Here is a 26,159-nt window from a genome sequence, read left to right as displayed (position 1 = left end):
TAGACTAGAAAATCATTAGATTTAAGTCAATTTCTGTCTAAAGTCTGTCAAAAAGTTTTGTACATATAAACAAGCTTACTTTAAGATTTATGCAAAAAGAAAATGAATGAGAATATCTAAAAATGGGGAGAAAATAACAACTTTGGAGGAGTCATTGTATGCATTATCATTTACAGCTCGAGTAAGTGAAGGGCCTGATGTGTACTTTGACGAAACAGAACAGAGAACACAGAAACTGACTTACACAGTCAACTGAGTTTTTACAAAGGTACAAAAGCAATTCAGTGGAGAAAAGGTAGCCTTTCAACAAGTGGTGGTGATGCAATTAGGCATCCATCAGCAAAGAAAAACCTGAACCATACTCTGAGTTTCACTCCCTATACAAAAATTAACTGAAAATTCATCCTGTGTTTAAGTATAAAGTGTAAAACCACAAAACCTTTAAAGTGTAATTTAAGAGAAAATCTTTGGATCTAGGGCTGGGCAAAGAACTATTAGATGATACCAAAATCATGGTCTATAAAAGTAAAAATTGATAAATTAGACTTAATCATAACTAAAAACTCTTTTTCAATAAAATTCTATGTAGAGAAGATGGAAAGCCAAGCCTCAGATGGAGAGAAATATTTGCAAAACAAAAATCTGATAAAGAAGTTATATTTAAAATATATAAAAATTTCTCAAAACTCAATACAAAAAAATCCAATTAGAAAATTGGCAATAGATATCAACAAACAATTCAATAGAGAGGATACATTAATGTCAAATAAGCATGTGAAAAATGTTCAGCAAAACTAGTCATTAAAGAAACAATTTAAAACCATGACACAATATCACTATAACTTACTAGAATAGATAAAATGAAAAATACTAACTACTAAATGTAAGAGTGGATGCAAAAAGTCAGATCTTCCATGCATTGCTGGTGACAGTGGAAGTTCCTTGTTTTGATACCATACATTATTTTGCAACATGTAATTTTTGGGTGGAATTGGATGAAGGGTATGTGGTTCATCTCCAGTTCTGTGAATACCTAAAATTTGTAAAAATCTATAAAAGCAGTATGCAACTATTGTTTTCTACAAGAAATAAATTGTAAATATAGTCACCAAAAAATGCAAAAGAAAGGGATGGAAAGAGATCTAACATGAAAATATTACTTGTAATAAAATTGGTATAATCGTATTCACATAAGAAAAAGTAGGTCCCAAGACAAAGGATATGATAATAAATAAAGAACGACATTTCATGATATAAAATAAAAAGTTTGTGAGGAAAACAAAACCACCACATGCAAATAATGGAAGAGCATCAAATTCCATGAAGCCTGGATGATATATAAGCAAAGAGAGAAATAGACAAAGCTAATCTCTGAAGTGGGATGTTTTAATATCCCTGTATCAGTAACTGATCCAGCAAGGAGACAACACCTCGGGAGGTATGCCACACTGTTTAGAGATTGTTCAGAGGTCAGAAGAGAATGTGAAAGTGAACTAACCACTTTATATGAGAATGAAGGGAAGAAGAGAAGGTATAGAAAGAAATGCTGAAAAAGGAGGACCCAGGAGCAGGTGGGCACCCAGTCAATCCCATAAGGACTGGAGTGTCAAGGGGAGGAGAGCTGAATTGTAAAATGGGAAGTGACCTTGTAACTCATTACTAATCTGTGATCCCACCATGTCCCAGGGAAGTACAATTTATTTCCATGTGAAATCAGTAAAATTGTCTGAGGTACGACCAAAGGAGAGGAAGACAGTCCTTGTAAATTTAGACTGTCATCAGTGGAGTTTTGGACAGGCTTCACTTACGACCTAGAAATGAAAGGGGACAAAGGTTTGGCCTTTAGGTCAACACTCATATCCATGTGATGTCCAACTCACTTTGGTTCATTCCCCAGTCTTTTCATCTTTCTAAATTCACTCAAAACTCTGCTTCCTTTTTCATCGTACTGTTTGGGACATCTTGATTCTTTGCAGTTACTGCATGCTGGTCCTGTGACACTGGAATCCTAGGTGTCATTCAACAAAGGTCATCTTTTCTTGGTTCCACTGGGTAATGGAACTGACCCAAAGACTTGCACCTGACTAATCTCAGCAACTGGGTGGAACCTGCCGTTCAACCAAACCCCTGAGGTAAAACATTGCTTTTCTGTATTAGCCTTGAGAACAGACAAAATCTGATATCAAAAAGATTCTTACTTTATATAAGGAGATAATTAAGATTCAGCAACTAATTGATGTTTCACTTCAGAAAGTTTCCTTTCCTACAGTCTCTGAGGGCAGGGAAGATGTTAAACAGAGTTTCTATTGGCTCCTAGGAGATGGCCATGTCAGTGGATGGCACTATATAATCCCCTTCCTGCTGTTGGAACCACAGGAAGGGCTGGGAGGGCTCCCTAGATTTTCTGGGGAAGCCAACGCTGTGACCAGAGGACACAAGGAGCAGAAGGACCATGCAGGGGCACTGCCTTCTCCAGGGACTTGCTTTTCTCCTCCTAACTGTCATAGCAGGTGCTCAAGGTAAGCGTAGCCTCACTTTTTAAGACCAGGGAGATGCTGGTTTAGTTCCAAGGTTCTGGGAAATGGTCCCTGGGATCTTAAAGACAATGCCTCTTTATAGATCATTTGGTTTAGACCTGATATGATCCTAAGTGACAGTGAATGCTGATTTTTCTTCTGTGGGACGTCAGTTATTCAAATACAGCAGTGGGATGTGGCAAAGATATAAAGTCTATTCCCAGAGGGACCAGAAACTACATTTTAGATTTCCACAATGATACCTAAAATCTCACTTCCCAGGTTTTCCATCAGTGTTAGAGGCTGAGGGATGACCTCAAGCTGGGCTTCTTATCTCTTCCTCCTATACTCTCTATTATACTTACCCTCCGTATTGGTATTTCTTCCTTTTAGCTAGTGACCTGGTGTGTTTGTGTGTACAATACAGAGAGACAGAGACAAAGAGGGGGAAGGGAGGGAGGGAGGAGATAGAAAGGCCATAGAGAGAATGAAGTACAGAAAGAGAAAGGTGGGAGAAAGAAACAGAGAACGAAAAATACAGGGAGAGAGAAGAAGGGGGGAAAGACTGACAAAGAGAAACAGAGGAAGATAGAGAAGGTAATGGGTGAAGAAATATTGAAGGTAAAAATGTGAACAGAAGCATGCCTGCCCACTGGAAGTCAACTGCTTAGACAGGAGTCCATGGAAATCACTGAGCCATGCTGCTGGATTGTTGGTGAGGACGGTCATGGTGGTGATGGTATGCGTGCTTGTGTACATGATGAGGACAGATGTAAACCTTGGTGCCGATAAACAAAGCACCCGCACAACATGAACTGTAATTATACCACAGAAACCCTGCACCTGCAGTCTGAGTCGGTCATTGAGATTCTTTTTCTTCCTCACAAACCCACATCTCAGACGTTTTTTGCCTCACTATAGTGTTTCCCCAGCGCTGGGTTCTTAGCAGAACTTTGTCTTTCTGCAGGTGTTTTTCTCTTCTTACCACTTGGATTGATGGTCTTCCGATCTCATTGTGCAGAAAAAAAAAAATCTCTACCAGATGTAGAAGGTCATAGATGAATTGATGTTAGCACTGTAGGCAGAACAGGGATTCAGTTTAGAGACTTCAGGATGAGCCTCTCCTGGTCCAATTTTCCCTCACCTGTGGGCACACACACTTATTCCCTCACACGCCAAGAATCTGCTGCTTAGAAGAACCCTGTGCTCCTGACAGTCTTCATGGTGAATTTTCCCCTTGTGGTTCTCTCAGGCCCTACATGAAATCTACATGAGTTCAGGTTGCCAGTGTCTGAGCTCCTGAAATGGGAGTGATCTAGCCACCTCCCTGGAAATCCTGCTCTTCTGGTTGCAGGTGTTGGTCCTGCCTGCTTCAACAGTGTTCCTCACTTCTCAGTCTCTTCTCTATTTCAATGGCTCTGTTCCGAAGCCTCTGTCCCTCTTTGGAAAATTCTACCCTTCCCAGCAAGAGCAAGAGGTTCTGCTCCTCACTCCCTTACTCCTTACTCCCTTGTCTAGGAATGTCCAGTTCCTTGGGTTTTGACTATATGCTCATGGTGGTTTCCTGTTTGTAAAGCTGTGCTAGCTTTTAGGAGGTAGATTCTCAAAATGAAATGTAAAATTGGTGTTCTGATTCCATTTTGGTCTCTGCCTCAGCAAGATCAGGGAATGATTTTCTCATCAGGTTGAGAATAAATTATACTAATTCATATAAGCTTAATTTTTCCTCAGGACATTTTATAGAGTCGGATCATCAAAACACATGTTCATATATTAAAACACTTGGCTCAGATGAGTTTGCCCCACCTTCTTGTGAAATTTCAACCCTGGTATTGTGCTGCCAGAGCATCAGAAATTCTTCAACCCTGGAACATGATACAAGAGCCTTTACTGCCAGTAGTCCAGGTGACCACAGCAGCCTGCCAGATCACACTTGACCCTTTCTGTGGCACAGATTTAATGGGTGTATCCATTAGAGCTCCCACATCACCCCTCAATACAGATCCAAGGCCCAGCATCCTCAGAAGGGTTTCCCTCAAAATTCATCCTAGAGCCGCCCAGTTTCTCCCGCAGACTTATATCTCATTGAGGCCAGGCTGGTCTCATGACCTGTTGCTTAGTTGTTCTGTGGAGTATTTTCTTTACATATGGAGGATTCCCTAGAGTACCTAGTGCACTGCACTGCTGGCGGTGATCATTCTCTTACTTTAATAGGCACCAGTGCTACAGCATGAACGTACCTCTCAGTGACACAGCACAGTGGGGGAGGTGGACGACTAAACCATTCACACTGATGAACTATGAAATGTATGATAATTAAGAAAGTAAAGGCTTTGTAGGAACACAGTAGGAAGGTAGCTAATCTAATCAGAAGTGAGCAGGGACGGCTTCCTGAGACAGAAATGTAAAGGGACATAATGGTTTTTAGAATTGAAATTGATTTTCAAAACAATACAAACAAAACTGTATATACACACCTACAACATCTATATAATAGTATAACAGAAGTCTTCTCATTACACATTTATTAATAGAAATCATAACTTTCAAATCCTTATTATGTTTTCTATTTGGGCAAATGCTAATAAATAAACAGGTATATATATTTATATATTATATATAATATAATTGAATAAATAATTATGTATATTCCACTTATTCCATATTTATATTATATATAATTATATGCATAATTATATATAATATATTATATTAGTATAATAATAATTATATTGTTTGTTCAACATTGTGTAAGTGTGAAAATATCTATATTATTGAAAGTTGTACTTCATTCATTATCATTACTATATAATATTCCATTATGTAACAATGCCACAGTGTATCTGTCCATTCTCCCCTCAGCGTTTCCAGTTAGAAGCTATTACAAGTAATGCTGTTGTGGACATTCTTTACATGGTTTCTGATGAACATGAGGATACAGATCTGGTGTGTACGTAGCACTATTTCTGAGTCACAAGATCTGATTATATTAAACTGTAGTAAATACTACCAAATAAGAGCTCTGCAAATATGCACTCTCAGTAAACCTGAGAACTCCAGTTACTGCACACCCACACTTAGTATTGCCAGTGTTTTTTCATTTTGACCAGCTGGTAGTATAGATTTGTACTGTTTCCTAGTTGTAATTTGTGTATCCCTAATGGCTAAGGGCACTCATTTTATTTATTTATTGGTAATATTGATTTTTTTCTTGTGAAATGCCTGATCTCTTTTGCCCATTTTTCTTTTCTTAATTCATAATCATAGAAGTAGAATTTAATATACTTATATAGTAACCAATAGCATATCAATTTAGAAAGATGGAATTTGGACAGTTATTTAAGTATTTTAATTTAATTGCTATATATGAAACACTCTCCTATGTTTTCAGAATACACATTAGTTTCATATGAAGTTTTGTTTTCTTTTGTTGCTGTTTTTTTACATATTTAAGGAATACAATCTGATGTTTTTATACATCTGTACAAAAAGAAATGACTGCTACATCTATCACCTCACATTGTTAACTTGTGGGTGTGCATCTGTGTGTCTGTATTGCAACAACTCGTAAAATCTAGTCTGTAAGCAAATATCAGTCCACAGTGCTATGTTATTAACTAAAGTCATGATGTGCAGTCTGTCTCTGGAATTATCCATCCTACATAACAACAATTTTGTACCCTTTGACCAGATTTTCTACTGAGGTGTCTTTCCTTATAAATTTACAGGGATCTTTATATGTAAAACACAACCTAAAGTCATGCATTAGTTGTCAGACATCTGTATTACAATTTTTTTTGCCAGCATATGGGGTTTTGCACTCCTTAATGATGTCTTTTGATAAATAGATACTGTGATCCTTATTATTATCTGGCATTGCTTTAATCCACCACAGTCAGACATCTATATAAAATCTTTGGAAAATTCTCACCAATACGAAATCATGAAAATATGCTTTATTTTCAAAACTTTATTCATCTGCTTTTCATATTTATAGCTGTATCCATATTAGAATTGTTTGTGGTGTGAATTAAGCCTCTTAACTTTGTCCACGTAAGTTACAATTAACCCATTAATTTAAAAGACTACTTTTCCCTGACATGAAATGCAGTGAATCCACACTCATAGATTTGATGTCCATACACCTGTGGGTCAGATTCCAATGCTCTGTGTTCTATGTGATAACATTATGTGTCTCTCCTTGTGCCCAAACCATTCCATCTTAGTCACTATAACTTTATAATAAATAATCAATTATCTTATAAGTCATCTACTTTTGTTCCTGTTCATTAGAAATGTTTGGATATTCTTGACTTTTTCAAATGCTCTTTAGAATAAGTTTGATAATTTTCCCTCCAAAAATGTAACATTTTACTGGGACTCTGTTCAAAAATGTTAACTACTTCCCAACTCAGTCTGGGGATAGTTTTAACAGCTTAGTAATCTGAATCTTCCAATTCAGGAGTTTATGTCTCCTGTTTTTCATTTTCTTAATTTCCCTCAGTAGTAATTGTCTTGCATATTATCTTTTGATTTACTCCTACATGCTTGAAGATTTTGATGTGATTGTAAGTGGCATTACTTTGTGTGCATGTAATTGATTAATTTGACAAATCAATTTTATTAGATACAATTACAAGACAATATATTAAGTCCATCGTAAGCATACGGTTTAAGTAGAATTGACACATTGTAAATGCTACAAGAAAGTCATAGAACATTTCTATTATCAAAAGTCTTCTTTCTGCCATTTTACAACTAATTCCCCTCTCTGTTAGCTCCTACTGGATTTCTGTTATTATAGACTAAATTTACCTATCCTAAAATTTCATATAAGTAGAACTAAACAATAGGTACCACTAATGTCTGTTTCTCAACATGATATGTTTTAAGATTCATCTGTCATTGCATGTGTCAATATTTTATTTCTTCTTATATTATTCAGCCCTAAAAAAAGGGTGAATGAAGTATTGCTAGTTGTCACAACATGGATGAGCCTCAAGGACATTATGCTAAATGAAATAAGCCAGATATGGAAAGAAAATTATTGCATAATCTAAGTGTGGAATCTACAAAAAATCAAATATACATAAATAAGGACCAATATAGTTGCTAGAGGTGGGAAGATGGGGAGAATGTTGAAATGTGGGTAAGAGTATGCAAATGACCAGACACATAATATGAACAAGTCTAGAGCTATAACACCAGTGTGAGGACTGTAGATAATAAAATTGTGCCATTTGGGGGATTCATGCTAAGAAGCATAGACTTTAGCTGCTCTTGACAAAGACCAAAAAAAAATGAAAAGCAAAATTCATGTATGTGGTTTGTTGGTTATGATATTTTGCTTCACCATAGTAAATATATGTTTGTGTATATATATATATATGTATATATATATAAAATTTACCTTAACATCATGTTACATACATTAAATATACCCAATAAAATTTATTTTAAGATATTTTATTCCTTTTATTGCAGATTAACTTTTCATCATATGAGTAGATCTCAATTTGTTTATCCATTCACCTGTTACTGAACAGATGGGTGACATCCTAGTTTTCTTATTATAAATAAAAACATTCAGAACATTCATGTCTATGTCTCCCTGAGCACATAATTTTACATTGCTTTGGAGTACTATAGAAATTGTCACATCATGTTGTTAGAATATATATATATATATATATAATATATATATATTGTTTTTTTAAGTAACTGCAAGATGTTTTTAAAGTTAATGCTATCATTCCCATGACTACACATCCTAATACCTGCCATTTATTCTTTTAGAAATTCTAGTGAATAAGTTTAATTCAATGTAGATCTAACTTGTCTTACACTAGTTACTAATGGTTTGGGGTACCTTTCATGTGTCCATGAATTCTTATTGTTCACTCAGGAAGGGAGGCATCATACGTGAGTTTGATTCTAGGCTCCCGTTAGGTTTCAGTGACCCATATGTCTATCCTTAGGTCAATACTACACTGTTTTAATATGGTAGATTTATAGCAGATCTTGAAATAACATGAAGTGTTCTGCTGTAGTTCTTTTTAAAAATTTTTAAAATTCGTTCTTGTTACCCATGACAGTAGAATATATTTATTCACTTGGATATACATAAATAGAATATAATTTCTCATTTTTCTGATTGTACATGTTGTAGAATCACATCAGTCATATATGTACATAGGGTAATAATGTCTATTTCATTATACTATCCTTCCTACTTTGTGACCCCCTCCCCTCCTTTCACTCCCCTCTACCTAGTCTAAAATAACTTTATTCTTCTCTAGTCCCACCCACCTTACTATGCCTATCAGAGAAAACATTTGGTCTTTGGTTTTTGGGATTGGCTTATTTTAACTAATATGATATTCTCCAACTCTATCCTTTTACCTGGAAATGCCAGAATTTCATTCTTCTTTAAGACTAATATTCCATCATATATATATATATATATACACACATACATATAACATATATGTGATATATATATATATCACATATATATATATATATATACATACATATAACCACATTTTTTTTACCCATTTATCTGTTGAAGGGCATCTAATTTGGTTTCATAGTTTAGATATTGTGAGTTGAGCTACTATAAACATCGATGTGGCTATGTCATTGTTATATGCTGATTTTAAGTCCTTTGGGTATAAACCAAGGAATGGGATAGCTGGGTCAAATGGTGGTTCATTTCCAAGTTTTCTGAGCAATCTCATACTTCTTTCCATAATGAATATACTAACTTGCATCCGCACCAGAAATGTATGAGTGGACAGTTTCCCCCACATCCTCACCAATATTTATTGTTATTTGCATTCTTGATAATTGCCATTTCGACTGGAGTGAGATGAAATCTTAGTTCTGATTTGCATTTCTCTAATTGCTAGAGATGTTGAACATTTTTTCATATATTTGTTGATCAATTGTATTTCTTCTTCCGTGAAGTGTCTGTTCAGATCTTTAGCCCAATTACTGATTGGGTTATTTATTTTTTTGGTGTTAAGTTTTTTGAGTTCTTTATGTATCCTGGAGATTAGTCCTCTATCTGAAGTGCATGTGGTAAAGATTTTCTCCCACTCTGTAGACTCTCCAAGTTATTGATTGTTTCTTTTACTGAGAAGAAACTTTTTAGTTTGAATCCATGCCACTTACTGATTCTCAATATCATTTCTTGTGCTTTAGGAGTATTGTTAAGGAGATCATATCCTAGGCTGAAATGGTAAAGATTTGGGTCTATTTTTTATTCTAGCAGTCACAGGGTCTCTGTTCTAGTGCCAAGTCTTTGATCCACTTTGAGTTGAGTTTCCAGCAGGGTGAGAGTTAGAGGTTTAATTTCATTTTGTTACATGTGGCTTTCCAATCTTCCCAGCACCATTTGTTGAACAGGCTATCTTTTCTTCAGTAAATTTTTCTGGCACCTTTGTCTAATATGAGATAATTGTATTTATGTGGGTTTGTCTTCTATTATGTACCATCAATGTAGTTCTTTTTAAAAAAATCATTAAGCTTTCTGATTTTTGTTGCTACACAAGATGATTGTTTAATATCTATATTGACCTTGTATCTTACATCATTATGAGTGCTAGCAGATTTTTGCAGATTCCTATTTTCACATATACAATTATACTATCTGAGAATACCACAGTTTTCTTATTTTATAAGATATGTGCCTTTTACTTCTTTTTCAATGCCTTATATGAGGCATCCAACACAAAGAATGGAACTTTTAAGAATCAATGTTGTTATAGCTTAATGAGATTCATTTTATTTCTACTTTCCTAAGAATTTTTATTATAAAGGGATATTGAATTTCGCCAAATGTTTTCTCTTCTGCTATTGAAATAATCACACATTTTTCTCTCACTTATTCCATTAATATGGTGAATTACTTTTAATGGCTTTTTAAAAATAATTATCATTGCATTCCCTGGTAAACCTCATTTGGTTGTGGTGTATTATTCTGTTTATGTATTGTTAAGTGCGTCTTGCTGTGTTTTGCTGAAGTTTCTTGTATCTATATTCATGAGAAATATTGCTTTGCAGTTTATTTACTTTCTTCTAATGCCTCAATTTTGACATGATAGCAATTGACCTCCTAAAATAGATTATAAAGTGCTTCCATTTCTTTTCTAAAAGCAAAATAAAACCTAAAAGTCATATAATTGTCTTTTCTTAAATATGTGGTATAATTCACCATGGAAGGCTTCTGAACCTGGAGATGTTTTTATGGGGAGGTTTTAAATAATGATTCAATCTGTTTATACAATGGTATGATAGTGATTTTTAACAGATATACAAAAATACAAAATGTATACATAATTATGGGGTACCATGTGATTTGTTCTACATTTATACATTGCATTTTACTTAAATCAGGCTAAACATATCTGTCTCCCCAAATATTTATAATTCTTTGTGGTGGAAACTTTTAAAATCAATACTCCCAGCCTTTTGAAATATACAGCGCACTAACATTATCTAGTCAGCCTACTACACACAGCACAACAGCTTTCCCTAGCACTTACCCCTGACACCCCTTCTTTCTCTGGCTTCTTCTAACCACTTTCTACTCGCAACTTAATGAGATTAACTTTTTGATGGTGCACATATCAACAAGCTCACATGGCACTCATCCTTCTGTACTTGGCCTGTTTCATTAAACCAGGAAGTCCAGTTGCATCCATGATTTTTGTAAATGTCAGGATTTCACACTTTTTAGTGCTAAATAATATTCTATTGTACAAACGTACTACATTTTCTTTACTGTCCATATCCTCATACTTGTTAGTTTTTGGACTTTTGTTAATAACTGTTCTTATGAGAGTGAGGCAATATCACATTATAGTTTGATTTGCTTTTTCTTGAAGATTAGTGATGTTGAGCTCTTTTTGTATGCCTTTTTGTCCATTGTGTGTTTTTTGAGAAATATCAGTTTGGATATACCACACATTTTTAATCAGATCATTTGGTTTCTTTGGTATCTCATTTTAGATATTTTAAAAATATGTTCTGGATATTTACCCCTTGTCATGTGTATTTTACAAATATTTTCTTTCATTATGTAGATTGTCTCTTCACTCTGTGGAATGCTTCATTTTCTGTGTGGAAAACTTTTAGCTTTTTTGTAACTCTCATGCATCAATTTTTGTTTCTGTTTTCTGGGTTTTTTTATTTTTTATTTATTTATTTTTTAATATCTTGTCCAAAAGTTTCTTGACCGTTTTTAGTGTCTTGAGGAATTCTCCTATTTTTTGTAGTAATTTCTAGTTTTATAACGTGCATTTAAGTCTTTAATTCACTTTGAGATTTTTGTATCTGGTGAAAGATAAGGATCTAGTTTTATTCTTTTGAATGAGGATATTTGGTAGTCCCACTACTGTTTATTGAAGAGACCATGCTACCTCCAATGTATAGTTCTTAGCACATTTATCCAAAGTTAGTTGACTACAGGTGTGTGAATTTACTTCTGGGCTTTGTATTCTAATCTATTGTTCTGTGTTTCTGTATTTATGGCAGTGCCATGCTATTTTGATTACTGCAGCTTAATAGGACATTTAGAAGTTGTACAGTAATGAGTTCTGTTTTGCCCTTTTCGCTCAAATGGCTTTACCTATTGAAGGTTTTTGCTATTCTATGCACATTTTAAGATTTGTGTGTGTGTGTGTGTGTGTGTGTGTGTGTGTGTGTGTACGTGTGAATCTGTGAAGAATATCATTGGTATAGTTTTTATTATAGAAAATTTTCACTTCTCTAGTTAAATTTATTCCTAAGTATTTTTCACAGCTATGATCTACAAACAGTGACAATTTGACACCCTCTTTTCTGATTTGTATTCCTTTTGTTGTTTTCTCTTTCCTGGTTGCTCCAGCTAGAATTTCAGTACTAAGTTGACTAACAATAATGAAAGTGGACACCATTGTTTTTTAGTGAGAAATATTTTGAGCTGTCCCATTAACATTTTACCTGTTGGCATATTATGAATACCTTTTATTATCTTGAAACATGTTCCTTTTATTCCTAATCAGGATTTATTTTTATCATAAAGGGATCCTGAATTTTATTCAAGGCCTTTTCTGCATCTGTTATTATATAATTTTATCATATGATTTATGTCCTTCATTTTGTTGATATGTTATATCATGTATACAGTCTTGGGTTTGATGAACCATATTTGTATCTTTAGGATAAATCCCAGTTGATCATTGTATTTTTTTCTAAATGTGCTATTGGATCAGGTTTGCTAGTATTTCATTGAGGATTTTAACATCTATAATCATCAAAGGTCTATTTTTTTGTTCTTGACTGGTGTTGAAATGAGGGAATCCTGACCTCTGAGAATGAGTTTGGAAGAATTCTCTCTACAGTTTTTTGGAATGATTTTAATAGCATGGGTATTAGTTTTTCTTTAAACATTTGGGGGTAACTCAGTATTGAAGTCATATGTCCCTGGGCTTCTCTTTAATGGGAGGGTTTTTACTAATAAATGAACTCATTACTCATTGTGTGGTATCTTCATATATTCTATTTTTTCCTGATTCAATGGTAATAAAGTGTATGTGTTGAGGAATTTTTCCATTTCTTCTAGGTTATCAAATTTGTTAGCACATAGTTTTTATAATAATCTCTGATGATCTTTTGTATTTCAGTTGTAAGTCTTTTATTCTCTTACTTTTACTCTTTTTCTCTTTTTCTTTCCCCACGCTCTCTTTTAGTATAACCATCAATTTTTAAAATATTTATAGAGACCAATTCCTTGTTGTGTTGGTATTTTAGTCTCTGCTTGACTTATTAACTTTGTCTTTTTTTCTCCTAATTATTGATTTAGCTTGTTCATGCATTTTTTTAAACTCCTTTGAGACACAATATATTATATTATATTATATATATATTATATAATATATTGAGACACAATATATTATTATAACATATTTATGATTGTTCTGGGTTTTTTATATAGGCATTGATTAATATAATCTTTCATCCTGGTACCTTGCTGTGTTTCATCCATTTTGGTATGCTGTATCTGGATTTTGATTTATTTTAAGAAAAAGTTGAATTTCCTTTGTGATTTCTTCGTTAATTCATTGGTTGTTCAAAGTAAGTTGTTTTCTTTCCAAGTATCTGTATAGTTTTCTCCCATAAAACACCCCTATATGTTATTTATTTTCTTTTGCTGCCTTCAGAAACTTAAAGGATTTTTGAAGATAAATGATTATCATTAATCTTTTAATCATGTTCCAAATTTCCCTTAAGCTTTCTTGCTTCCTCTTCATTATTTTTTCTTTTTTTCCTTCATTTGTGTATTTTTGAATAATCTTTGAGTTCACTAAATCTTTCTTTTTTGTGTATCTTCCATTTCTTGAGTTTTTAAATTCACTGAGTGTATTTTTCAGCTCAAGGATTTGTTTGATTTTTAAAATTGCTTCCATCTCTGTAAATTTTCTGTTAGAATATTGAATTAGTTCTCTGTGATTTTGAAAGTTCATTTCATTTCATTAAAACAGGTTTTTTTTTTTTTTTTTTTCCATCCAAGATTTTGGCCACAATGGTTAGTATGTGGTCACTTCCTAGTACTTATTTTGTCTATAGATGAGATCATGCTTCCAGGGAAGTTCTTGATCCTTGATGGTGTGTGACATCACCTGAATACTGAAGAATTAAGTACTTACTTTAGTCTTTCTAGCCTGGATTTTAAGACAATTTTATTAATATATTAATTATGCATATGAATGGGCTTCAGTGTGATTTTAACATACATGCATAATGTGTGCGCTGATGCTAACTAAACAGGTTGCAAATTTTCTCTGAGCCTGAGAAACTCTTTCCTTCCTGCCTTATTCAATATATCCTTTCTTATTATTATACCACTACCAGGCAATATATTCTTTTTCCTGACTTCCTTAACTCTTGTGAAAGTAGTTTGGTGCATGAATATCTAATCAAATTGATGTGTCTGTGGGGAGACAATCATTAGAGAGTCTTTGTATCATTTTGATCCACCTTGTTGGTACTGATTTTTTTTTTTTTTTTGTTCCTTCTTGTCCTAGTTTTGGAAAATTATATCTTTCTACAAATGTATTTGTTCATTTAAGTTGTCTAATAGATTAGCATAGACTGGATTACAAGATTCTTTTATCATCCTGTTGGTAAATGTGTGAAATAGAGTGATGTCCTCTCTTTATGATGCTAATAATTTGTGTCTTCTCTATTTTTTTACTTGATCAGTCCAACTAGGTATTTCTTAGTTTCATTGCTATTTCTGAAGAACCAACTTTCAATTTCATTATTTTCTTTATTTTTCTATTGTAATTACTTTAATTCCTACTTTTTCATTTTCTTATTACTTTGGTATTTGATTTATTCTTCTTATTCTAGCTTCTGATTTTCAAGGTTCTATCAGTGATTTTAAACATTTTTTTCCAATATAAACACTTGTGGCTTTAAGTGTCCATCTATGCAGTCCTTTAGATGCACCTAACAAATATTTATATGCTACACATTCATTATAATTCAGTTCAAAATGTTTCCTTGTTTATTAAGTAACTTACATTTGATTAAAAGTGAATTATTTAATTTTCAAATACATGGGGATTTTCCAGATATCCTTTTGTTATTGATTTTTAATTTAATTTAATCTGAATAGAGATAATTTATTCTATATTACATTAATCCTTTTAAATTTCTCAAGAATTGGTTCATAATTTGAAATGTAGTTTTCTTGAATAGTTCATATGCAATTGAAAAGTATGTAAACTATGTCATGATTCAATTTAGAAATATTGCCACCATAATATTGTATGATAATATAATAATAATAATAATAATAATATAAGTCCATATTTTAGTAATATAATATATATAACTTTTATTGTATAAGGAATATCTTTTAGATAAAGCACTTTAAGCAAAATACTTAATAAAAACTTAGCAAAAGTATGAGAAACTTATACCTTATAAATCATATATAACACTGTGAAAGCTATTCAAGTTATACACAGAAGCATCCCACTTTTCCGCAATCCCACAGTGCTCTGGATTTGAACCCGGCGGGCCTTGAGCATGCAAGGCAAGCACTCTTCGTGAGGGGCTATATCATCAGCACAGCATCCCACTTTAATGGATTAGAAATGACATGATTAAGATGACATTACAACTCAAGTGTTGAATCCACCAAGTCTTTATCAAAATTCTGGATGACTTTTTTGAAGAAATTGATCATCTGATTCTAAAATTCATATGCACAATGAAGGACCATGAAATATTCAAAAGAATTTCAATCCTAACTACAAAGTTACAGTAATAAAAACAATATGGTACAGGCATAAGATAGACATGTATATCAATGTAATAAAAAGTGAATTCTTAAATAAATCTTTATACTTATGGTGAACTGATATTCAAAATTGTTACCAAGACTAATCAATGAGAAGAGTCTCTTCAATAAATGGTTCTTGGGCAACTGAACATTCACATGAAAAAAAAATATGAAGCTGGACTTTACCTATCATCATGTACAAAAATGTATTTAATATGATTAAAAGTTCTATGATTAAAAGCTAAAAATATAATCCTCTTAGAAGAAAACATAAAAATAAATCTTTGTGGCTTTTATTTAGGCATGGCCTTCTTACCTGTGACTCCAAACTACAAGCAACTAAAGGAAAACATTTACTTGTACTTCAAGTGTCTTCATCAAGAAAGTGAAATGACAATCCACAGAATATAACAAAATATTTACAAATCATAGTATTTAGTAAGCAATTATATCTAGAATACATAAAGATTTGATAGAATATATGAGTTGATCAAATCTATGAATTTGATTGAAAATGCATCTAGAATATGTAAGAACTCTCATAATAAAAAAAGAGCTTTAACAATTCAATAATCCAAACCAAACACAAATAATGCAATTTTAAATCGTCAATGTCAACTACTCAGGGAAGGAATTCTGACATTTCCAGTGTTCTTTCTTACATCATATTGTAGAATTCAAAAACAAGGTGAACCCTAATAGGACACATGTAATAACTTGAGACTATTGACTAGATTATTTTTGATTTGGTTCTATATCTTGTCATTCAAGCCTATTAATCCTCTGATAATTATCATTTTGGTAGGAAACCAGACCCAGGTGCTGCCCTGGTGCAATGATTCAGTGTCTGAACCAGCAGGTTATGCAGTTGAGTGCTGTCAAGTACTAAGTTGATAAGGTCCCAAAAGTCCAGAAAATACCCTTCTCATTCCCTGCATAAAATCATGCAATGACATGATCTTCTCTCAGAAAACCTGCAGCTCCGCCTGGTCGATGGGAATGTTCACTGTGTGGGGAGAGTGGAGATCCTTCACCAGGGTTCCTGGGGAAGCATCTGTGATGACAACTGGGACCTGAGCAATTTCCACGTGGTGTGCACACATCTGGGTTGTGGAGTGACCTTCCATCCTAAGCACTTTAGGCATGGATGAAGGTGCTTTTGGCCGAATAACCTGAACTGCACAGGAGATGAGTCCCACTTGTGGAAGTGCCCTTCCCAGGGCTGGGAGCAGCAGAACCACAACAGCAGGCAGGATATTGTAGGAGTCTTCTGCTCAGGTACTGCCATTGTATTGTCCAGTGTCTGGAAACTGAAAAGTTCTAGAAAAGAAGGTTCTGATTTCTGTGGAAATAGAGGTGAATGGGCTAGAAAGGACTCAGAGATCTATCTTATAAACCAAGACTGCTCAGTTGCTGATTGTGATGAGCTTCACTTACTTTCTTTGCATGAGTTTCAACTCGTTTTTCCTTCTCTAGTTGTCTGTCTTGAAAATAAAATTTAATTTAATATCATATTAAATAAAATTAAACTTTTAATTTCTTTTTTTAAATTGCTTCAAATTCAAAACATCTGCAAATCAACACATATATTCCCTTAGAGACAGTGAGCCTGTCAGAAGGCAGGATTAGAATGAGGTTGAACTTTTCTTAGTTGAAGTGTTTCCATATGTGTAGCCTGAGACACTGTTTTGTACTAGGCTAGTAGGTATTAGGCACAGAGGATCATTAAACAAATCACAGAGGAAAGTATAGGTTATTACAAAGTCTTTTGCAAATTCAGAGAAAAGAATACATAGCTTTTGGTGAGACGGATGAGAGAACTACATATGAAAAGCTCTCAGTTGTGGATTCTCCTTTCATCTGTACTATCATTGATTCTATCCATATTTTTTTTTCAACACATCTTTATAAACTTAAATTGGAAGGGAAACTCAGTCATATGTTGGCAAGTTAATGTGGGGTTCAATAAAATGTCATTGTGCATGTATTTTGGTAAAAGATGACATAGTTTCTACCTGCTGAATTTGGTGATAGAAATGCATTTGGGATTATTTGATAAGAATGGGAGGGTGAATACAAGTAGAATTTTGGAGGTATAATAAGATGTTTATTACCAGAGTTTGGCAATGAAAGCTGATAAGAGCACCTAAGGATTCTCTGAGCAGTACTGAAGACCCGTTGTAATTTGGAGAATTTCCAGTGTACATTTGTGTGAATTCTGCATGGCTAGTTGTAGGAAAAGAGAAGAATGAGTTGTACGAGTTACTCAAGGTTGAGGTATTAAGCAGGTTAGATTGTTGGAATAAAGGGTCCTGTAAAGAAATATCATTAAAACTCTTGCAGAGATAGAAGTGAGGATATTGTCATGGGCCCAGAGAGTTGGTTGAATGCAGATGAGTCACAGCTTTGGGCAGGATGAAGAAGGCAACCTTACACGTGGAAAAAATAATAATGGTATCACCTTGATAAAACATGTTGAAAAACAACCTTGTCATCCTCGCTCTCCAGTTTACCTGGGTAAAATTGAGTCCTAATGCTCAGTTATGAGAAGTGGTAAGGAAAGACATTTCCTATGGCCAAAAGAACCCTGTACAGAGCCAAAATGTGAAGAATTGAAGATCTCCCAGGCTCAGGCATAGGTACAGAGGAGCAATTTCCTCGTCTGGCCCATGAGATTCTCTTATGACTCAGGCTGATGTCTTTCTTGCAAGTGGGTTAAATATAAGAAATAGAGGACATCAGTTGGAGAGGGAGTACAAGAGATGCACCAGTAAGATTGACATGTGACATAACTAACATTGAGCCAAGGGAGGAGGAAATGTGCAGTAAACTGGTATATGGAGCTATCATTGGGAAGAAAAAAACAAGGATGTAAGAGGATGGGTCAGGATTCCAACCATATTCTCTTAATTTGTAACTTTGTAGAAATCACTGACCCTACATAGGATCCTCCATCTCTACCAAGAAATAAGGAAATAGTGCTTACAATCCTCAATGTTATTTACAGCTTAATGATCTTTAATCTTAGCACTGAAAGAAGTTGTTATCAGAAGACTTTTAGAATATTGGAGATATAAGACACTAAAAGATGGTTCTTTGAAGCAAAAGTGAAACTGGGAGTGGTTTTATGCTACAAAATCAAAGGGACATAGTACTTTCTTTGCTTAGAAATAAAACAGCCCCACAACCTGACTGTGAACCAACCATCTTTCTGTCACTACACAAGTAACCACCAAAGACATCTTTTGCTGTCCCGTGCCAAACACATATCTTCTGTCATTTATAGGCCCAATAATCCAAGTCTCCTAGGCCATTAAGAGTCATAATTTGCATGGTCTGAACGTGGGTGCTTTCTTCTTCGACTGAAGCATTGACAAGTCTTTTCTTTTTTTTTCTAATTTATGATACAAAACACTGAGTATAATTCTCTGTGGTGCAAGATAGATTTTAAAATTTGTGGATTTTGTTTCTTTTAATATTCACTATCTTGGTTCTACAGTATTTTCATAGAAGTACATTAAATATGTTAATTCTAAACACAATGATCATTGGTAAAATTGCTACTCTGTAGACCCTTCAAAAAATGCAATGGCTGCTACAGTTTGGATCTTTAGTGTCCCAAAAGGACTTAATGGTAAAGGCTTCATCTCCAACATGGCTCTGTTGGGAGGTGATAGAGCCCTTAGGAGTTGGGGACTAGTAGGAAGCCACTAAGTCATTAGGGGGCTGCTCTTGATAGAGATTGTAGAATCCTGACCTCCTCTTAACACTCTCTTCCAAGCCACGAGGTGAGAAATTTGTTGTGCCCTTTTCTTCTGCCTTGAGATGCTATGTCACCCAAAACAATTGGGTCAACAAAACACTAACTGAAACTTCTAAAATTGTGAGTGGAATTAAATCTTTTCATTTTATAAGTTGATTATCTCATGTGTTTCTGTGATATATAAAATTTCATTTTTCAAGTCAAATAAAAAAATGTTCTTGCTAAATCATTAGCCAGTGAAAAGATTTCTGTTATATCACAGAAACGAAGGACTTTAGTCAATATAAAAATGTGGAGTGATGTTAGATGACATACTGAATTTCTTAGGTTATTAGGAAAGTACTCAAATGTATTTTCTTTATAATAATTGGATATTATATATATATATGTTTTATCTCTATGCATTATGAATGATGTTTATGTGTATTTGTTTAACCACTGAAAAATTTATTTTAGAGCACTATAAAAACGTAGTGATCACATACTATTGTTTTTAAAACCAATTCTAAATATCAACTATATAGAAATACATATGTCCTAGTGACTTAAGGTGTTAAGTTTTAAATACTAACTTTCTAAATGTATATGTATATTTGGTCTATATTTATATTCTGCCTGCCATCCACTTTCATAAAAACTTAATTCTTTTTAACATTTTTTAAATATGATGCATATTTTTCTCCTTATAGCAGCCTTCTATTTCACAAACTTCCTTCTTATATTCACACTCGCTTTTACTTACAAACTTCAAAATACCATGGAAAATAAAGTTAAAATAGTAATAATTTAGATGTTGAACTGTATTCTATCAGATATTTGCATTCATTAAAGAAAACGATATAAAAATTATTAATGCTTTCACTTAAAAAGTAAGATCTTTAAAACCTTCAAAAATAGTTTGGTTGCATTTTTAAAGTTCCTATATATTTCCTGTTAGATTTATTCTCATAAAGTTAGCAGGCGCATCCACTTTACTGATGAACATCTCTTCCTTTGGTGCACCATTCCTCTCAGTCAACACTGTATGCTGATGGTGTACTCATCATACTGATCCACTCTCCCTGGTGGATTAGTAACTACCATCTCCCATAACACAGGAGGGGTCAGTGGGAGTCACTGCCCTGTGTTTACCATATTCTTATGGATCAAAGATACATGCTGTGGTCCATAGCGTCAGCTGCGTGGGAAGAGCATGTCCAAAAAGCAAAGGTAAATGGAAAGAATCAGGAATTGGGAAGTAAACATGGAAGGAAGCATCAGCCCCCATTCCTTATGCTTTCTCTTTAGAAGCTTGTCTTATCTTTGATCTCTACAGTTGTGTGTATCAAACCAGTTTTAGCTGGATGCCTACCATTTGTTATGAAAATTATCACTAAGAGACCCAGCATTGGATATTAAGCTTAATGTCTGTGTCTCAACAAAAATCTCAGGCAGTAGGTTTACTCTATGTCTCACAACTCAAAGAAGCAACTTTCAATATAAATGCCGTTTATAATCAGAGGGAGAAGATGCATACCAATTGTTTCAGTAAACCATGGAAAATGGCCATTGCAGGTAAATGCTGACTACCGCAGGCCTTTAACCCATGCTCAAACTATGACATATTCCATTCCCAGTAATAAAGAAGGGTTACTGTGAACATACATTTGATCATTTTGTATTCGTATTGTAGAGGTCTAGTTGAACCAACCATAGCACTCAAAAGTCTATTTATTCACAAGGGTAGATTCAAGACTGATCAATACATACAGCATGGCACCTAATTTCTATTCATGAATACATTCTCTGTTTAAATTTGTTCTTTTTGGACATTCATGACAGTAGAGTATATTTTGACATATTATTTTATATAAAGTATGACTTATTCTGATTAGGATCCTATACTTGTGGTTGTACATGATATGGAGTTTCACTGGTCATGTATTCATACTTGAGTATAGTTATATCTGATTCATTCCACTGTCTTTCCTAATCCCATTCCCCCTCCCTTCCCTTTATTCCCCTTTGTCTAATCCAATAAACTTATATTCTTCCCTCCCCCACCTCTTATTGCTTGTTAGCATCCACATATCAGAGAGAAAATTTGAACTTTGGTTTTTTGGGACTGTCTTACATATTCTTGCATAAAAAAGATAGGTGTGAGGAGGGCAGCCCATTAAATCAGTGGTATTTTTACCTCAGCCATCTGGAAATGGAAAAGATAATTGGAAAATTTTAATCTCCAGGTTCATATCAACCACTGAAATATTACAAAAAGAATGTGTACTTTTGAAATTAAAAACAAATAATGTGTTTAAACCATTATAATAAAAGAAACACCTTTTTAATTGGAGGTCTAGGTAGACCATAGTGATAGCCATTTTTTGGAATCAGGTGATCTTGGTTCATAGAGCAGAGCAAACTTACATCTGAGCCACACCCTGACTGTGAGTTGTTTATACCTCATTATTTGTAAGAGTCCATCAATGTCTGAGAACTATAAGTGAGGATCACCTATCTGTGGATAGTTGATAACAGGCTAAGATTTCTAAGTCATACCTTATTTGAAACATCTGGATGAATGTAATTTCATAATATAATGCCTAGAATATAATAAATGTTCAATAATGAAAAAAAAGTTGTCATTTTTCACCAATGCTGCTGCTGGGGTCACTCTAGAATCTCCTTCTACAGCAGTGCCTGATATTCAGCCAAAGCCCTGAGAATGTTCAGTGAATTAATTTTACTCTTTTCATAACTAATAAGACTATATAGGAAGATTACGTCTCATTGATCTGTGAAGAGTAGAAAACAGAAGCTGAGTGCTGCAATGGATGATATTTCTTTATCAGAAATGACTCCAATTTTCATCAATGCAAATTATGTAAAAATTCATTGAAGAATTGTATGGTATACTAGAAAACAGCATCTAAGATACAGATACCATTAACAGTCTATCTAAAGGGAACCATAATGGCTTATCCCAGTGGGTTGTCTCAGGTAGACTTTAGCAAAGAGGTAGTACTACTTCACCTCAATCTGTCTGTTCCACAAGTCTTCTTGGGAACTAGTAATGAACTATTAACAATGAAAAGGAAAAGGAAATACCAAAGACAAATTTGAATATCAAATCAAGCCAGACACCATATTCAGCCATGCACAAATGTGGCCCTCACTGTTGATGCTGGTAGTAACCTCTAATATGGAGGTGGAACTGAGTGGAAACCAGAGTGCACAGGGGAGAAGACATGGCAGTCCCCAGGCAGAGACCACAGACTTTCAGCATTTCTGTTCTGACCCGAGATAGGGATAGTAATCATTATTGTACCTGACCCTGGACAACAATATTTATGACTGGTTTTCATACCACTGCATTTCTCATACTCTTAAAAGCTATAATGCTCTGAAGGTTAGATATTTCAGTTTATGATTTTTTATCAAATAATTAGGCATCCTAACTTCATGTAAATTGAAATAACCTTTCAGAAACACTTCATGTATTCAGAACTCATTGTAATACATTAGCATCAGTAAGAAATAGGAACACAACTAATTAGAATGTCTGAAGAAACAATTTTAAGAATGTTGTTTAATGCTTTTCCTGTTCATCCTATTTTATGTCTCACTTTGAAAAAAAAAAACAATAATGATCATGTTTTTCTCTTTAAAAAGGTTTCATTGCACTTCTTCATAACAAATATTATTCAATAACAGGTCCATATCTGTAGTCAAATGACTTCGCAAGGTTCTGAACCCATACTTGAATTCCCGTTTGGACCATTTTCTATAGATGACTCATAGTTTCTTCAAATTCTACTCATCAGTAACTAAATAATCCATTAAAACAAAATCAAAAAAGCCAGAGAACATACTTGAATATTTTAATCACTTTTGATCAAGTCCTGAAATATTCTTTCTGCCTTCTACAATGGGAAGAACATTGATTATTTTAGTTATAAAATTGGTTTTTCCCGCAGTCTTGCACTACTTCCTGTGTGTTTTCTCATGTTTAAAAGTAAGTAACTAAAAATAGTAAGATTCGGATAAGTACTGAATATCTTTGTGGTCATTAACAAATATTAATTTAGTTGGAATTACTATCCAGGAGCTGAAAGTATCTAAAGATTAAATGGTGAAACAAATAAACCTAGTTCTTGAGGTAATTGAGTTAATATTCAGTTGATAAATACAGATCTTGTAAAAGGAGGAATGTAGGTGAGTAGAATGATATATAGGATAACAGACACACTAGCAGGTGGATAGATACATAAATGGATGGATGATAGATAAATGATAGATAGATTCATAGATATATATCCTTTTAATACATGAAAGAATGATTCAATGAAAGATCCTTCATTTAACTTTCCATTCATTAGATTCAGTCAGTATAAACTGACCCTGCAAATTGCTCCAAAATTTGACTCCAGAAACTCATGGAAGTCCCATTCTAACACCAGCTGTCAAACCATCCACATACCCCAAACTGGGAAAATAGTCTTTCATACCTTTGCCTGTGACATGGCACATCAAGATTCAAGGCACAATCAAGAACACTCATTGTGCTCATATTTTTCTCCCTTAGGATTTGTGCGCTTGGTTGGAGTAGATGGACCCTGCTCAGGTCTTGTGGAAGTAAATTCTGGAGAAGGATGGACTCCTGTGTCTGATGTGAACTTCACATTCCCCACAGCCCAGGTCATCTGTGCAGAGCTGGGATGTGGCAAAGCAGTGTCCTTCCAAGGCAATATGTCAAACACAGCTAATGGACAGATCTGGGCTGAAGAGTTCCAGTGTGCAGGCCAGGAGCCTGAGCTCTGGTCCTGCCCCAGGGTGCCCTGTCCTGGAGGCAGTTGCCCCCACAGTGGGACTGTTGAAGTTGTCTGCTCAGGTGAGACTCAGCAAAGTATTTTAACTTCCCTGAACACCCTCAAACATTTCTTCAGCAGCTCTGCTTTCTTTCCTCCTCTTCCTATGTCCCCCCTTCTCCTCTTTCCCCTCTCCTCCTTTCCTCCAACTTTTCTTTCTTCCTCCTTCTCTCCCTTTTGCCTCTCCTTTGCCTCTTCTCTTCTCTCTAGGACTCTGATTCTGTATGTTAGACAATGTCAGCATGTCACAATTAGCTTTTATGCTCTATTTCATTATACCAATATCTTTCATTCTGCATTTTAGTTCGGAATTTTCTATAGTCTTTTGTTCAAAATTTTCTAATTTTTTTTTTCTGCCTTAACTTTTTAAAAATCTTTTCATTTAATTATTAAAGATATTTTATTTTCAATTGGCAAAAATTCCTTTGATGCTTTTTATATATTTATAATTCTCTGCTAAAATTGTTCTTCTTTTTTCTACTTATTCTCCCCTTTCCTTTTTTTCCTAAATACATTGATCATAGTTAAAGTCTTTATCTGCCAAGTCTAACATCATTTTGTATTTGTTATTTTTATATATTCATGACAGTAACATCCTTATCATGGATGCTTCTGCTCTTTCTGATCTTATATTTTTCATTTCATTAATTTTTGTGTTTCCTTCTATTTACATACCATGTAATTTTTTCCATATTTTTATTGGTTCATTATAATTGTACTTAATGGTGGGATTTGTTGTTACATATTTGTACATGAATAAAATACAAAAATTTAATATATCCAGTATCATTTCCCAATATTTCCCCTTCCCTTCCCTTCCTCCCCTAGTTACATACCATGTAATTTTTTACTGAATACTAGAAATTTTATATGAAAAAATGAGTTACTCCAGGCATATTTTCTGTACTTAAAAAGATTCATCTACTAGAAAATGAAGACAATGCTGATTACCAAAACACCCAAATGCAACCTGGAGCTGATGTGGAGAACATCTTGGTTACAGGTTGCAGAGATCATTCAGCCTCTGATTTGTCTCTGTGCCTGTGACACAGGGTCTCAGGAATTTCAAAGGTAAGTTTTAATGATCTGGTTGCTCAGCATTCAAGAGAATAAGGGAATATCCAGTCTGCTTTCCAAGGTATTTGATGTAGTTGTTTTGGCCTCCTGTTCTTCACAGCTTCCATTCTGGGCAAACATTTCAGGAGAAAACCTGTAATGTGACAATGGCTCTAAGTCTGTAATTTCATCAATCTAGCTCCATGTAATTGCCAGAATTTGCCTGGCTGCTCTGGCCCAATGGTAGTCCCAGCTGCTGAAGATCAGATTCTGAGAAATTGTTTAAAGTGAAAAATGCTTGGGAATATGCTGAAATGATTTGTAGTCTTTAGATTTTTACTCTATTTAGTCCATATTGTGTCCACAAATGTCTGTCTTTAAAGACTTTTTTACAATTTTCAAATTTTTTTAGTTTTACCTAGTAGGTGCCCTGGCCTTTGAAGTCTCCTTCGTTTCTTCATGAAAGCAGAAACTCTCAGTTTTATCCTCTGCTTTATCATTTGTTTAAAGTTCAGTCTATGCCACCTAACTTCCCTTGTTATGGTTCCATTGTTGTGATAAAAGATCTGAAAACATTTACTTAAAAAGAGAAGTTTATTATGACTCATGGTTATAGAGGTTTCACGCCATGGTTGCTT

General features: G+C 34.2%; 1 protein-coding gene across 1 annotated transcript in view; it reads left to right on the top strand.

Moving 5' to 3' along the window:
• Positions 1–2,382: 2,382 nt before the first annotated feature.
• The window catches only part of LOC306662940 (antigen WC1.1-like), a 129,478-nt gene continuing 105,701 nt past the window's right edge, over positions 2,383–26,159 (top strand). The window contains exon 1 of the mRNA XM_079143197.1: positions 2,383–2,519. Coding sequence (XP_078999323.1) covers positions 2,453–2,519 — 67 coding nt within the window. The 5' untranslated portion in view covers positions 2,383–2,452. The remainder of the gene's footprint in view (positions 2,520–26,159) is intronic.

The sequence above is a fragment of the Sciurus vulgaris genome (genome assembly GCF_902686455.1).
Source record: "Sciurus vulgaris genome assembly, chromosome: 5".
NCBI lineage: Eukaryota > Metazoa > Chordata > Mammalia > Rodentia > Sciuridae > Sciurus > Sciurus vulgaris.
Note: the sequence above shows the minus strand (reverse complement) of the source record. Positions and strands in the feature narration are given on the sequence as shown.